The sequence below is a fragment of the Barbatula barbatula genome, assembly GCF_947034865.1.
Source record: "Barbatula barbatula genome assembly, chromosome: 17".
Lineage (NCBI taxonomy): Eukaryota > Metazoa > Chordata > Actinopteri > Cypriniformes > Nemacheilidae > Barbatula > Barbatula barbatula.
In genome coordinates, this window is record NC_136780.1 from 5,018,362 (window position 1) to 5,030,285 (window position 11,924).

At 38.5% G+C, this 11,924-nt stretch overlaps 2 protein-coding genes across 5 annotated transcripts; one reads left to right on the forward strand and one right to left on the reverse strand.

Moving 5' to 3' along the window:
• Positions 1–1,769: 1,769 nt before the first annotated feature.
• On the reverse strand, positions 1,770–4,256 carry armc1l (armadillo repeat containing 1, like). 3 transcript variants are annotated; one of them, XM_079478412.1, is made up of 7 exons: positions 3,990–4,194; positions 3,513–3,677; positions 3,315–3,406; positions 3,043–3,232; positions 2,823–2,939; positions 2,667–2,741; positions 1,770–2,578 (listed from the first exon to the last, which is right to left on the reverse strand). In XM_079478412.1, the coding sequence occupies exons 2-7, from the start codon at positions 3,663–3,665 to the stop codon at positions 2,387–2,389; spliced, it is 819 nt and encodes a 272-aa protein (XP_079334538.1). In that variant the 5' UTR covers positions 3,666–3,677; positions 3,990–4,194; the 3' UTR covers positions 1,770–2,386. The 3 variants fall into 3 exon arrangements, with proteins under 3 accessions (XP_079334538.1, XP_079334537.1, XP_079334539.1); XM_079478411.1 differs by having other exon boundaries at positions 1,869–2,578; positions 4,108–4,256; XM_079478413.1 differs by having other exon boundaries at positions 1,910–2,578; positions 3,774–4,040.
• On the forward strand, positions 4,141–9,939 carry mtfr2 (mitochondrial fission regulator 2). Of its 2 annotated transcripts, none has more exons than XM_079478410.1 (8): positions 4,141–4,322; positions 4,629–4,794; positions 4,879–4,983; positions 5,417–5,541; positions 5,775–5,986; positions 6,108–6,399; positions 6,627–6,810; positions 7,841–9,939. In XM_079478410.1, exons 2-8 carry the CDS (start codon positions 4,723–4,725, stop codon positions 7,883–7,885), a joined length of 1,035 nt encoding a protein of 344 aa, XP_079334536.1. In that variant the 5' UTR covers positions 4,141–4,322; positions 4,629–4,722; the 3' UTR covers positions 7,886–9,939. The 2 variants fall into 2 exon arrangements, with proteins under 2 accessions (XP_079334536.1, XP_079334535.1); XM_079478409.1 differs by having other exon boundaries at positions 4,243–4,413.
• The last annotated feature ends 1,985 nt before the right edge of the window (positions 9,940–11,924 follow it).

Below are 11,924 nucleotides of genomic sequence, written 5' to 3' on the forward strand. Positions count from 1 at the left end.
CTTTGCGTCGGATCACGTCTGTGAAATAAACGTGTGTGGAATAAACGGCAGCAGCTGCACATTCAATCAAATATGTGGTGTTTAAATGTGAACAGTTTACAATTTGTGTCACGTTTTTTTAATCGTAGCAGGCATATGTAGTAAATAGGTTTACAAGAGTTTATTGATTTTTAAACGTTTTAAAACCTTAACACAAAAATATTTGTTTAACTCTTTTGGCATTGTTTAGCGTAGAAAGTAACCAACTTTTTACCTGTTAAAAGCATGTAGAAATCATTTGAATAAATTTGACAGGTGTGCGAGTGCAACGTGTTGTCATAGCAACGTGGTACTTCCTATGTCCTATGAAGGACGTCCTACTCATGCCGCATCCTTTAGAGGATGATACCACTGGAGGACATAAGGACACAGACTTACGAAACGAGACATTTACATTTTACATTTAGTCATTAGAAGACGCTTTTATCCAAAGCGACTTACAAAGAGTTCAGGGAGCAATAAGCGATATGTCATAAAAGAGCAATTTTACGATAGGTGCTAATGCAAAGTAACATGTTTCAACAAAAGCTAGACCACCACCTGTTGAGAATAGAGAGGGTTAGTGTGTGTTTTTTTTCACAGCTAGAGTGTGCCAAAAGCATCCGGCGTTCAGCCAAAAGCATCCGTCGTGATCATTTAAATTTCTTGTGTTGACATATTTTCAATTGAAACCTACAATATGTTTCATTACATCTGTGTGTAATGGTCTAAGCTGTTGAACTCTAAGAAGACATCACTGATACTTTAACTATTAAATATGTGTATAGATGCCCTGCATTTTTATCAATCTTTCAGGTACTCAGTTGCTCAATGGTAAGAAATGTCTGTTTATGTGCTCCACATCACATTTGATGAAAAATGTGATCTTAATAGGTGTTTCCATCATTCAAGGCCGAAATAATCAACAACAAAGTCATATTCTTTAAAGTGTACCCTGCTGTAAGTAGGAACTACTTTATCTAGTATCAAGATCCAAAAATGGTAATCATAACAACAGTCTCAGCCCATATAATTCCTATTGAAAGAAAATAAATAATTCTGCATTGTTTTCAGGAAGACCTTGTGGGATCATATATTTTTATTGAATGCAGTTGATAAGTATCCAACATATTTTCCAAGTCCAGCTAACAGATCAAGCCAAATGGTCCGTCAAACGAAAATTGAAGCATCAGTGACCATTAGATTTTTTTCCAACCAGAAAACTTGACCAATTGTAAAACACCTACACAAAGTTTACTTTAATATCTTCTGATTTCTTGTAGAACACATTCATCTTATTCACTTCATGTTTATCATTGTCTGTTTAAAGGTATCATGAGGAAAATGTTAGTCAATTTCAAATCAGCCATGGAGCATCAGCATGAAAGGCTTTGTCTTGACAAAGATTCTATATTGTACACAGAAATAAAAGTATAAAAGGTAGAGGAGCCTGACAAAGCCTTTCAACTTGGTTAGTAGTTTTAAAACAAAGGGCGGGGATGTGCCTGGCTGGATTCACAATTTGAAAGGATTTTCATAGATTTCTCAGAATTTTTTTATGTTGTCTAATTTTAGGCAATTTCATCAGAATTAGGCAATAAATATTGTACCGCTATTTAAAGCAATGCTCCACCCAAAATCTGTATCAATTTCCTGAAAGATATTCAGAAAAGTTTGAGTAACTGACATTTCTGGGACATAAATGACTGCATAGTAGAAAATTTATCTTATGAATCATGTTTGTATGAAATCAGAACACACCGAATACTGTAATAAATTGTTATGGTAAAAATAATTCTACAATCTCCAAACACAAGCTGCTTCTTATTTCTTACTAATAAACATTTGACAGCACGGATTTAAGTAAAAGCAATTTCTGCCACAAAAAACAAAATCTGAAGACATCAATTTATTTTTGAAAATACATGTAGAAATACTGGAGTCAGGAAGTTAAGAAGTAAATCAAGGATCTGTACAACAGTTTTTTTTATTTGCCACAATCATAGCATCAAATTAGTTTACGTTTTGTTTTCAATACTTTCCACTTAAAAACCCACCAAAATACAAAATATTTACAGAAGTTGAAAGAAAATAAAGACAACACAGAAAAAGACATAGTCAAATCACAGAGAGAGACAGAAGTGAAAGACCCATTTTGGTGAACAAATGAAATGTGCAACAATGAACAGCTTTTAATACAGAGTTGCATACAGCTGGTATGTGGAAGCATGCTTTTGGTAAAAGGCAGCATGTAAACATGAACTAAATAGCTATTCCTCTGTGCTTCAAGTTCTGATAGTGATCAAAGTTGTTCTTTTTTTTTTTTAACAGTTGATGTCCAAACTGTAATTATTACAAAACCCAGGCATCACCAGTAGAAGTTTTTAGTAAGGAAACTAGCTGCTGTGTTGAGCCAGCTTCCACCAGTGTCCTGTTTAGCACCGGTGCGAGAAATGGCGCGGTCCAACTCTTTCTCAGGACTCTCCTCCTCTGGCAGGTAATCAGGAAGGTGGTGATTTTCTTCTACCTTTGTGCCAGAAGTGCTAAGTGGGACAACAACCTGTACACAACAATACATTTTATAAAATATCAAGACAGTTTGCGGTACAAAAAAACCTTGAGATTTGAATCAACATTCTTACACTCACCTCTTCCCCGCTTTCATTTTTCACCACTTGCTGAGCTGAAAGCACCTTTGTGGAGGCAATGGCAGTGGCCAGACTCTGGACAAAAGAAAATTCGTCTTTTTATGATCAGACTCTCCTTACAGAAAGCAGATTATAGCACACAGAAGCTGCGCGTACCTCAGTGGGCAGATCAGCACGGATGTGGACAATGCACCTCTTCAAAGCCATCTGGAATGTGAAGCTGATGACACCTTTTACTTTTAAAAGTGCCTCTTCACACATACCTCTTTGACCCTGTCAACATCACCAAATGTATTCAACCATGAGAAAACCAGAACTTATTACAAATGTTTGATGGATCCTGTATTATGAACAAAAAGCTTCACGTGGCACCTACCACCCCATCTAAGCCTTGTATATGCAGAGTAACCGATTTTGCTTTCTTGTTGGAGCTGTTGATGAAAAACTGTGGTTTGTTTCTCTTCGTCTGTTGATTTGGAGTCTGAAAAGCCTGTCTCTGTGGTCTAGCAGTCAACACGCCATGTACCTCTTTTGCAAGGTCTGTTATTTCAGTTGTTAGATCAGTCCTTCAAAAACACAAATGAAAAAATACTGGAATGTAACAACGGAGAACAAGATCTAGAATAAACAACCTTTTGATTTACATACCTCTCCATCAGTGTCTCCAGGCTCACCATCATGCCAAGCTCATTTTTCATGGTGTTGATGTTTCGGGGTGATTCGGCCAGGTACCTCAGCGTCTGCAGAAAAAGTACATTTTATTATTTTAATAACATATGGATTTGCTATCATAACACTCTATCAGTTTTATTAAACATATGTACACAGAAAATCACGTCTGTGTACCTGAAGGGTGGCAAAAAACACTTGAGGGTCTTTGTGGTCCAGAAACAGCACTAATCCAGGAAGGCAGCCCTGGTCCTGAACAATCGCTTCCCGATTCTGTGGTTCTGATGCCAAGTCCCGCAGCTGCGTGACTACTGACAAGGCGTCCATCATATTTGAGATGATCTAAAAACCGAACAAATTAAACAGATTCACTTTAAAAACGGTTACATCACCCATTTTTCATCATCTCGACATTTATAAAAAAAATACATATTATACCATAAGACGTAAAACAACAGCATTGCAGTATGACTAATATACAACCCCAAACTTAGTTGTCCAGCTACATTTAACGGAAAATACTATTTATGATCTATACGAGTCTGTTGACATCAAACCACCGCGAGCTCCTTACAGAGTTCACGATAAAGAAACGTTGTTAGCATGATAGCTAATGATAGCGTTTGATTCTAGTGTCCGTTTTAGGCAACTTACACTATTATAGTTACCGAAGAACCGACTATTCTTCTTTAAAACCTCATTGTCGATACCAAACCATGCTGTTTTTTCTTATATAGTGGATTATCTTGTTTAAATCATTAAATAAACCAACCTCTATAATCGCCCTTAACAGCGCACACTCAAAATACAAAATTTCCCACAGCTTCCCCTCTAAGGAACTGATTGGTCGACGACCTCTGACGACGGTTCTAAATTCCTGAAGACGATTGGCTACAGGCGCCAGAGCTCTTCGCTCGGCCAATCACGAACGTCCTCACGCAGTGAGCTTTATTTGAGTTTACCTGCAGGGAGAACGTGTTGCGGAAGGTGAAGCGAATATTGTGTTTATGTCTTTATATTCTTATTTCTATTATATTATTTATAAACAAAAACTGCATTTTACATATATACTACATTGGTGAGTAACTTAATAATAGCGTACATTGTGTATATTGAGGAAATAAGTGTATGGTTTAGGGCCGTTACAGCGTCTGATTTTCTAATACGGATATAGAAACTGTAGCAGATCATATGCCGCGAATGTCACGAAACTGATATTTAATGTTATAAATGTTATCGTATATCGCTTTTGTTGCAGTTTAAAAATTAAATGCAGATGATTTGCTCTCTTAGGTCACGTGGAGACGACAGTTTGCTGCAGTGTTGTGTGTGTTGGTTGGTCTGTCAGCAGAAATCCAGTGTGGATTAGCACACAGGGACACTGTCAATGTCTTTGCTGGAGGACATCGTTGATCTGCTCAGATGTGTGCTGGAATACTTTGGAGTGCCGGGTGACATGGTAACATGTGTTGAAATTATTTGGATGTGCAATCATTATTTGCTAAAATGATCTTATTTTCTAATGCATGGTATGTTGTTGCAGCTGGTTCCAGTATGGGACACTACCCTGTGTGGACAGTACCGCAGCCTAGTCCGTATGATTGGGACAAACCTTCCTCTCTCTCCTTACCCCCGTCTGGGCTTTCAGGTATACAAAGTGCTAGTGCATATCGGGGCATGAAAGTGTGAAGCCTCTAGTGAAAGTACTTTTATATTGAATTTTTATTACAGATTACAAACCATAACATTATCAATGTGCATTCAGCTTGATTTGTGTTGATATTGCAGTGAAAACAAGTTTGCACTTTTGATTTGAAGTATAAACATTTGATGTCACTAAATCGTTCTTTATTTATTCATGAAAAGTAAGAAAGCATTTTTAGAATTCTAAGACATTTTATTTGCATTTTGCTAACTCTTTATATCGGACACAAGTGTTGAAGACCATTTGCCAATTTTGTAACAGTATATTCATACCATTTCATGCATGTATACACGTGGTCTAAATTGAAATGGAGGGAAGCACTTAAAAGTCTCTGTTTTAAAACTAAGTGCATCTTAATGACTTCTGACTTTTTCAGATTCCTCTGCAGACGTTCAATAGACACGGCCATTTTGATGTTTCAATAGACACTCCAGCTATTCCCACCTTCGCCGATGTGCTTTGGCTGGTGGAAGATGAAGGGGAGAGCCACACTAAATTCAGGTAGTCAGATGTTAGAATCTCTCATAATAAAGCAGTCTTTTAAGTTTATTAATAGCTTACAGAACAACACCAGCCTTTGTTTTTCTACAAATGTAAACAATGTAAAAACACTTAGATTTTATGATATCTCTGGTTTGATTCTGATCCAGTTTACTTCATCCAGTTTTCAAGCGCTGTGTATTAAAATGCAGAAATAATTAACTATTGTGGATTTACATACTATGTTTATGCAGGAACGCTGCCCCACTTAAGAAATGCTGCATACAGCAAGATTTTGAGATTCCTTCAATCAGGTCTGAACGGTCATTGCCCGTGCATGCTGAGAGAGCAGGCAGGGTGGTGGGGCAGGGCGCCCAGCCAGAGGCCCTGCAGAAGATCTCCGCTCTAGAGGTGGAACTAGAGAGACTACGGGCACAGATCGCAATGATAGTCACAGCTCCAGCAGGTACTGTTTGTTCTCGGTCTGGCATTAATACGAAACTGGCAAGTTGTTGCAAAACCAAATTCCCAGAGATCAGATTGTACACTGTTAATACCTCTGTACATCTGTCACTCATCTGTCTCAGGCCCAGCCCCTCTTCCAGCTGATCTCAGCACTCCACGCTCTACTCCTCTACGAACTCCTATCCTCACTTCCACTCCCATGTGTCCTCCCCCTCCTCCACCGCCTCCACTTCCTCCTCCAACTGTGGGTAACTCCATGGAGATGTCTGTGACCGGGGTAATCCGACAGAGACAAGCAGCGAAACGAGAAAAGGTCGAGCTGATGGAGCCCTCTGTGGATACACAGGCCGCTTTGCCCTCTATGTTGGAGGTGCTGAGGGACCTGAATCAGGTCAAACTCCGTACTGTGGAGAGGTATGCTTATACTGGAAGCATCATAACGCTCATTTGCTTGATATTGCTATTTTATTTCCTTACGTTTTTTAATGGTAAAACACTCTAGGGTTGGGGGATATTTTATAACCGACACAGCAGATCTGTAACATTATTGTTGCCATTCCGAAACGCTGCTAAATGTTGTGCTCACTACTAAAAATCTTGTATTTTGTTAATTATAATGTTCTGTTATTCTGTGCTTTTAGGTCTCCAGGTGGAACACCAGTAAGAAGGCGTAGAAGTAAAGGCTTTACATGCGCGTCTGACCCAGCAGCTCTCATCGCTGAGGCACTGAAACGAAAGTTTGCACACAGGCAGAGAGACGATTCGTTCGGCAAAGAGAACCGATCGACTGAACTCTCTCCATTCAGCAGTCCGGACACACCCCGAGTAGGTGCCTTCTTCCTTTACTGTTGACTGTAGTAACAAGAGATAGATTAGGCTTGTGTCATATACATGTAAACAGCACTGTCTGCTGGAATGGACTTTAATTTGAAAGTGTATACGTGTTTAAGCATGTTGATATATTTTGCTTAGGCCATTAAAAAATGAAAAGCCAGATGCATATGAATGAAAGTGATGCTTTTGACGTCAGTAAATATATCGGACTGTTAAAGTGATAATTCACCCAAAAGGAAAACTTCTGTCATCATTCTTCGCCCTGTTGTCACTTCAAACCTGCATGACTTTCTTCTGCAGAACACTAAAGAAGATATTTTATTAGGAGAATGTTGTTAACTGAACAGTTGTGATACGCACTCACTTCTATTGTATGGACACAAAGACAATGCAAGTGAATGGTTACCGCGTGTTACCAACATTATTCAAAATATATTATTGTGCCTTCTGCAAAAGATAGTTATACAGGTTTGAAATGGAGGGAGAAAAAAAAATCAATACATTGCTTGCATGATTTTATATATGAATATATAATACCACATATAGACCAGCAGGGGGCAACATTTCACTACAGTTTCCTGAACAGCCACCACAAGTTTAAAACCATGTTGAATCCCCTCAGCAGGGTCACCGTTTGACTGTTTACACCAGGGATCCCCAAACTTGTCCCTGGAGGGCCGGTGTCCTGCAGAGTTTAGCTCCAACCTGCCTCAACACACCTGCCCGCAAGTTTCTGCTGTGCCACATGAGACCTTGATTAGGTGCTTCAGGTGTGTTTGATAAGGGTTAAAGCTAAACTCTGCAGGACATCGGCCCTGCAAGCCCGAACCTGGGGACCCCTGGATTACACCATTTACATTTACACCTACACCTTTATGCTTGCAAGATGTTTTCTTCCCTTGCTGGCTGTTTAGAAATGGCTCTGTAGTCAGATTTGTGCAAATTGTGCTATGCAGTTTAGTTGGAAATGTTGTTTGATATTGTGAGGGCATTGTGACACCAGTATTGTGTTGGTTTACAGATCTTCCATCACACCAGACGCAGCCAGGGACGCATTCACCTTTGACCCTTGACCTTAAAGTTTACCTGGAACACACTTGTGTTATGGACTGCTGTGACAAAGGGATCTTTCTGTGTTAGTTGTCTCTCTTTCCCCGTCAGTTTTTGTTTTAAAATTTCTCTCTTTCTACATTTTACTGTTTACATCTGGGCATCTATAGGAGAACACTGTGCACGTTTTAGAGCATTTTAATGCAGGGATCATACATTTTTACACGCTTTTTTATTTTTATATGTAAATATATTTTGCACGAAGGACTTATACATGTTAATTGTGATTGTCAATGGTAGCGTTGTTATTTTGAGCAGCGATACAGAATGAGTGTACTCATGATGTCATAACCTTCCACAATTCAGTTTCTGTCAGTCACCTTGTACTCAGATGCTGATCTATGCAATGCAGCTGTGCTTTTTTGTGTTTTATATACTGATAATTTTACGAAGCTTGGTTCAACTAACAAAGGTTATCTGAATAACTGTTTGTGTAACAGCGCGCTTTACGTTTAAAGATAAGATCAACGATACCTGTTCTGCTGTTCAGTTTTCTGCCGTTTCATCTTCTACAAAGTGCTAATGAAGTCTTGCTTTTGAAAGCAATAAACAAAGGCTAAGCTTTACAAAAAACTTTTGTCTACATGAACCAGTCTTGACCATCTAACTTGCATTCGAAGTATATGTCTATCTAATGTGAAACTTTATTTAAGCATGTTTTCTCTGCACTGATTTAACTGAATAATCTGAACATTGATTGAAAATAGGGTGTACAATTAACTGATCATGAGTATGAGTTGCTTTTTTTATAAAAGCTATGTGCATTTGCAGTTTTGAAATACCTTTGACCCTTTATTTACTGTGTTGTTTACACTGTTGTTGTCTGGCCCAGCGCGTGTGTGGATAATTTTCTGATGGAATAATTGCAATGTGTTGCATCTGTTTGTTGTGTCTGTAACCCACATCCTTCCAATCACTAAAGGTTATCATGGAGAGGATATGCTGGTCTACCGAGACAGGAAATGGTTACACGCTGAAAGTCTGATTGATCCTTAGCTTCCGTCAGACGTGTCATGATGTTTGTCTGATCGGAGAGCGTACAGAGTGGAATGTTGTACTGTAGTCTCAACACCACTGCTAAATCTGGCATGTTCTTTCTATTCTTGTTTATCTTTGGAAATGCACCTGCTCTAATGGACAACGTTTAATGCCCCCACCTTTCCGTAATGCAAATGTTTGTTTGTTTCTGAGGTTGACAAAAGAGTGAGATAATGATGGTGTTTTTCAAGTCTATTTTTAATACTGCACATATAAATATCAAGGTGGGTGTCTGTCAGCCTCAACCAATACTATGAGTTTGTGTGATGATGAGGGGGTGTGTTTATGTTGTACTTACTTTAGTTTTGAAGTTGCTTAATGTGTTACCCAAATATTAAAACTTCAGTAAGTAGATTTAAGTAAGTTAATGTGCTTGTTTTCTTAATTTATCTGTACATTTATATAGATCTTTAGTTTCTCTACAACAAAAAGTGAAGCTGTGTTGTTCGCCTCCTAAGGCATTGTATTTTAAACTCTCACCTACATACAAGACTCACATTGTAGTGATGACTGACATCTGTCCCTAAAGGCGAACGAGAATGATCAACATGATTAAATGTAACACAAGAGGGCGCCTAAGCTATATGATGAATGATTCGAAGTAAAAACTTTCCTGCAGAAACTGATATCTCACAAGGCCGCTTTGCAGGGAAAGACAAAAAGCTTCAGTGCAAAGATGTGATAAGAGTGGAAGCATAAAAGCGTGTGAGGTCCTGAAAGAGGTCCACGAGTTGGTTTTAAATTTGCATACTTGTATGAACTTATTTGCAATGCAAAATTGACCCAAAGATTTAAAGGAACACTGTAATGTGATTGGCTTTTAACTTGGTCACCTGACACGGCCTTTGTTCACTTTTTTAAACATTTACCTATGTACCTGGGAGTACAATTCCTGATGGGGGTTTTGTGCATATCATTTTTGTGTTTGGGTGTATGTGTGCTCCATTAAAGACGTTTTTGTTAAACAACCGCAGGTCAGATGTCGGATAAACATTTTTAAAGAAAATCTAGGTCTAACCACCTGAAACTGAGATCCAAACCCATTTTCTATTATACACTTTATATTGGTTGACCTGCAGTAAATAACACATCATTTGGTAGCGTCAAGTTAACATAAAGTCATACCATATTTTTGCTTTATTCAAGCTAAGAGCTAAGACTACGCAAATTTTAGCAGATGGCGGAATTTATGTGTTCAAACGTACTGGATGTAATCTGTTTTTTATGTGTGCATGGTACACAGGAACTGTTTACACCCAACACAAAGCCCCTCGAGGCCCATTACGACTTCTATGGCCACATCTGCATTTGCACTATATCCCCAAACCGTAAAGCGACAGCATTCTAAAGCCTAGGGTGGATTGACTTTTTCTGCCTGCTGTCATATGTTGTTTACAGTACGTGTGACGTATATGAAGTCACCGGCAGGGTCAAGTATGGAGTGTGCGCGCACCCAAATTTTTGTAACCGTGCGTGTTGTTTGCGTGTGTGTGTCTAGGATTGACTGCACTATGTGCTGCAGACTCGCAGGCAATGGACAATGAAATGCTAAAAGGCTTGATTTTTTTCATAATAATGGAAAGTGAACCATATGCTGGGCTCAAGGCTGCTTCGTGTGTATCCTTTGTGGAGATGGCAATCCCACAATGCATTGCATGATGCTCGGCAAATTAAATATGTTCACAAAGGTGGACAAGACGAGAGAAATATCACTTTTGTTGAATGCTGCTATGTTTAGAAACAAATCAACTGTTGAAATATTTTCGATGAATATTTGAGATGAATTGTCAAATCACTTTCTTTGTGTTTGTGTATTGCGCCGGTAGCTTAGCAAAATGTCAACGTCCAACTCATAAAATCAATTGCAAGTTAAGTTTTTTCCATGCAACGTGTGTTTGTGTGGTGCACAGAGTTGTTGCCTTTGTAGAGTTTTCCAAAACGGTCACTTATGAGGTTGAGCGACAGTTAGAATGCTGCTTTGATAACTGTGTAGGTAGTAAAGAGCAAAGAAGTTAAGTTGCCTATGTAATAATGAATTTCCTTGTCATTAAATATATTTTAAGTTTCACAATGCACATATATAAACTGTTTTTCTTGTCTCTCTCTCTCTCTCTCTCTCTCTCTCTCTCTCTCTCTCTCTCTCTCTGTGTGTGAATAACCTCCTTTCTTGCACAGGGTTGGTACTTTCCCAGTGAGAGTCATTTGAGTTTTTAAATGAGTAAGCAAATGATTCTGGGAAAGAAAGGGTTAATCGTTCACTGCCCCATCTCTCTCTCTCTCTCTCTCTCTCTCTCTCTCTCTCTCTCACACACACACACACTCTCCCACTCTCCCTCCATCTCTCTCTGTTTTCTTCCTGTTCTCCGTCTTTATTTATTTCATTGACTCATCTGCTTTGTATCTGCCTTCATGTGGACATTTACACACACACAGGAATAGGTAACCTTAAAGCCAAGTTTTGTCATTACTTACTAACCCTTAAGTTGTTTCAAACCTGTATTGAATTTCTTTGTTCTGTTGAACACAAACAAAGATATTTCAAAGAATGTGTGAACCTTCACAGTTCTGGGGCATCATTTACTACATATAGTTATTTTTTTGTATAAACTATATAGTCAATAGTGCCCCAGAACTGTTTACTGATTACAAACATCCTTCCAAATATATATATATATATATATATTGTGAACATCAAAATGCATAAAGGTTTGAAACAACTGTTACTAAATGGTGAGTTCATGATGACAGAATTTTCATTTTTGGATGATCTAGCCCTTTAAATTCCTCATGCACACTTTACGTTGATACGACTTTAAATTCGTTGTGCTTTTCATAATCTCATGTATTTTTTATTAGCCCCCATAAACTAAAGGAAAGCGCACCTGTCTCTCACCTGCTCTTATTGCAATGATAAACATTAGTAATGTGTGTGAGAGATAGAGAATTTTGTATGTTAG

What these genes read in the sequence shown, in the direction of transcription:
- mtfr2 (XM_079478410.1), top strand. Translation starts at nt 4,723, where the DNA reads ATGTCTTTGCTGGAGGACATCGTTGATCTGCTCAGATGTGTGCTGGAA. An exon ending in GAGAGCCACACTAAATTCAG is followed by an intron (nt 5,542 to 5,774) that starts GTAGTCAGATGT and finishes ATGTTTATGCAG; the next exon opens with GAACGCTGCCCCACTTAAGA. An exon ending in GCAGTCCGGACACACCCCGA is followed by an intron (nt 6,811 to 7,840) that starts GTAGGTGCCTTC and finishes GTTGGTTTACAG; the next exon opens with ATCTTCCATCACACCAGACG.
- armc1l (XM_079478413.1), bottom strand. An exon ending in CTGGAGACACTGATGGAGAG is followed by an intron (nt 3,233 to 3,314) that starts GTATGTAAATCA and finishes GTGTTTTTGAAG; the next exon opens with GACTGATCTAACAACTGAAA. An exon ending in GTGCTGATCTGCCCACTGAG is followed by an intron (nt 2,742 to 2,822) that starts GTACGCGCAGCT and finishes TCTTTTGTCCAG; the next exon opens with AGTCTGGCCACTGCCATTGC.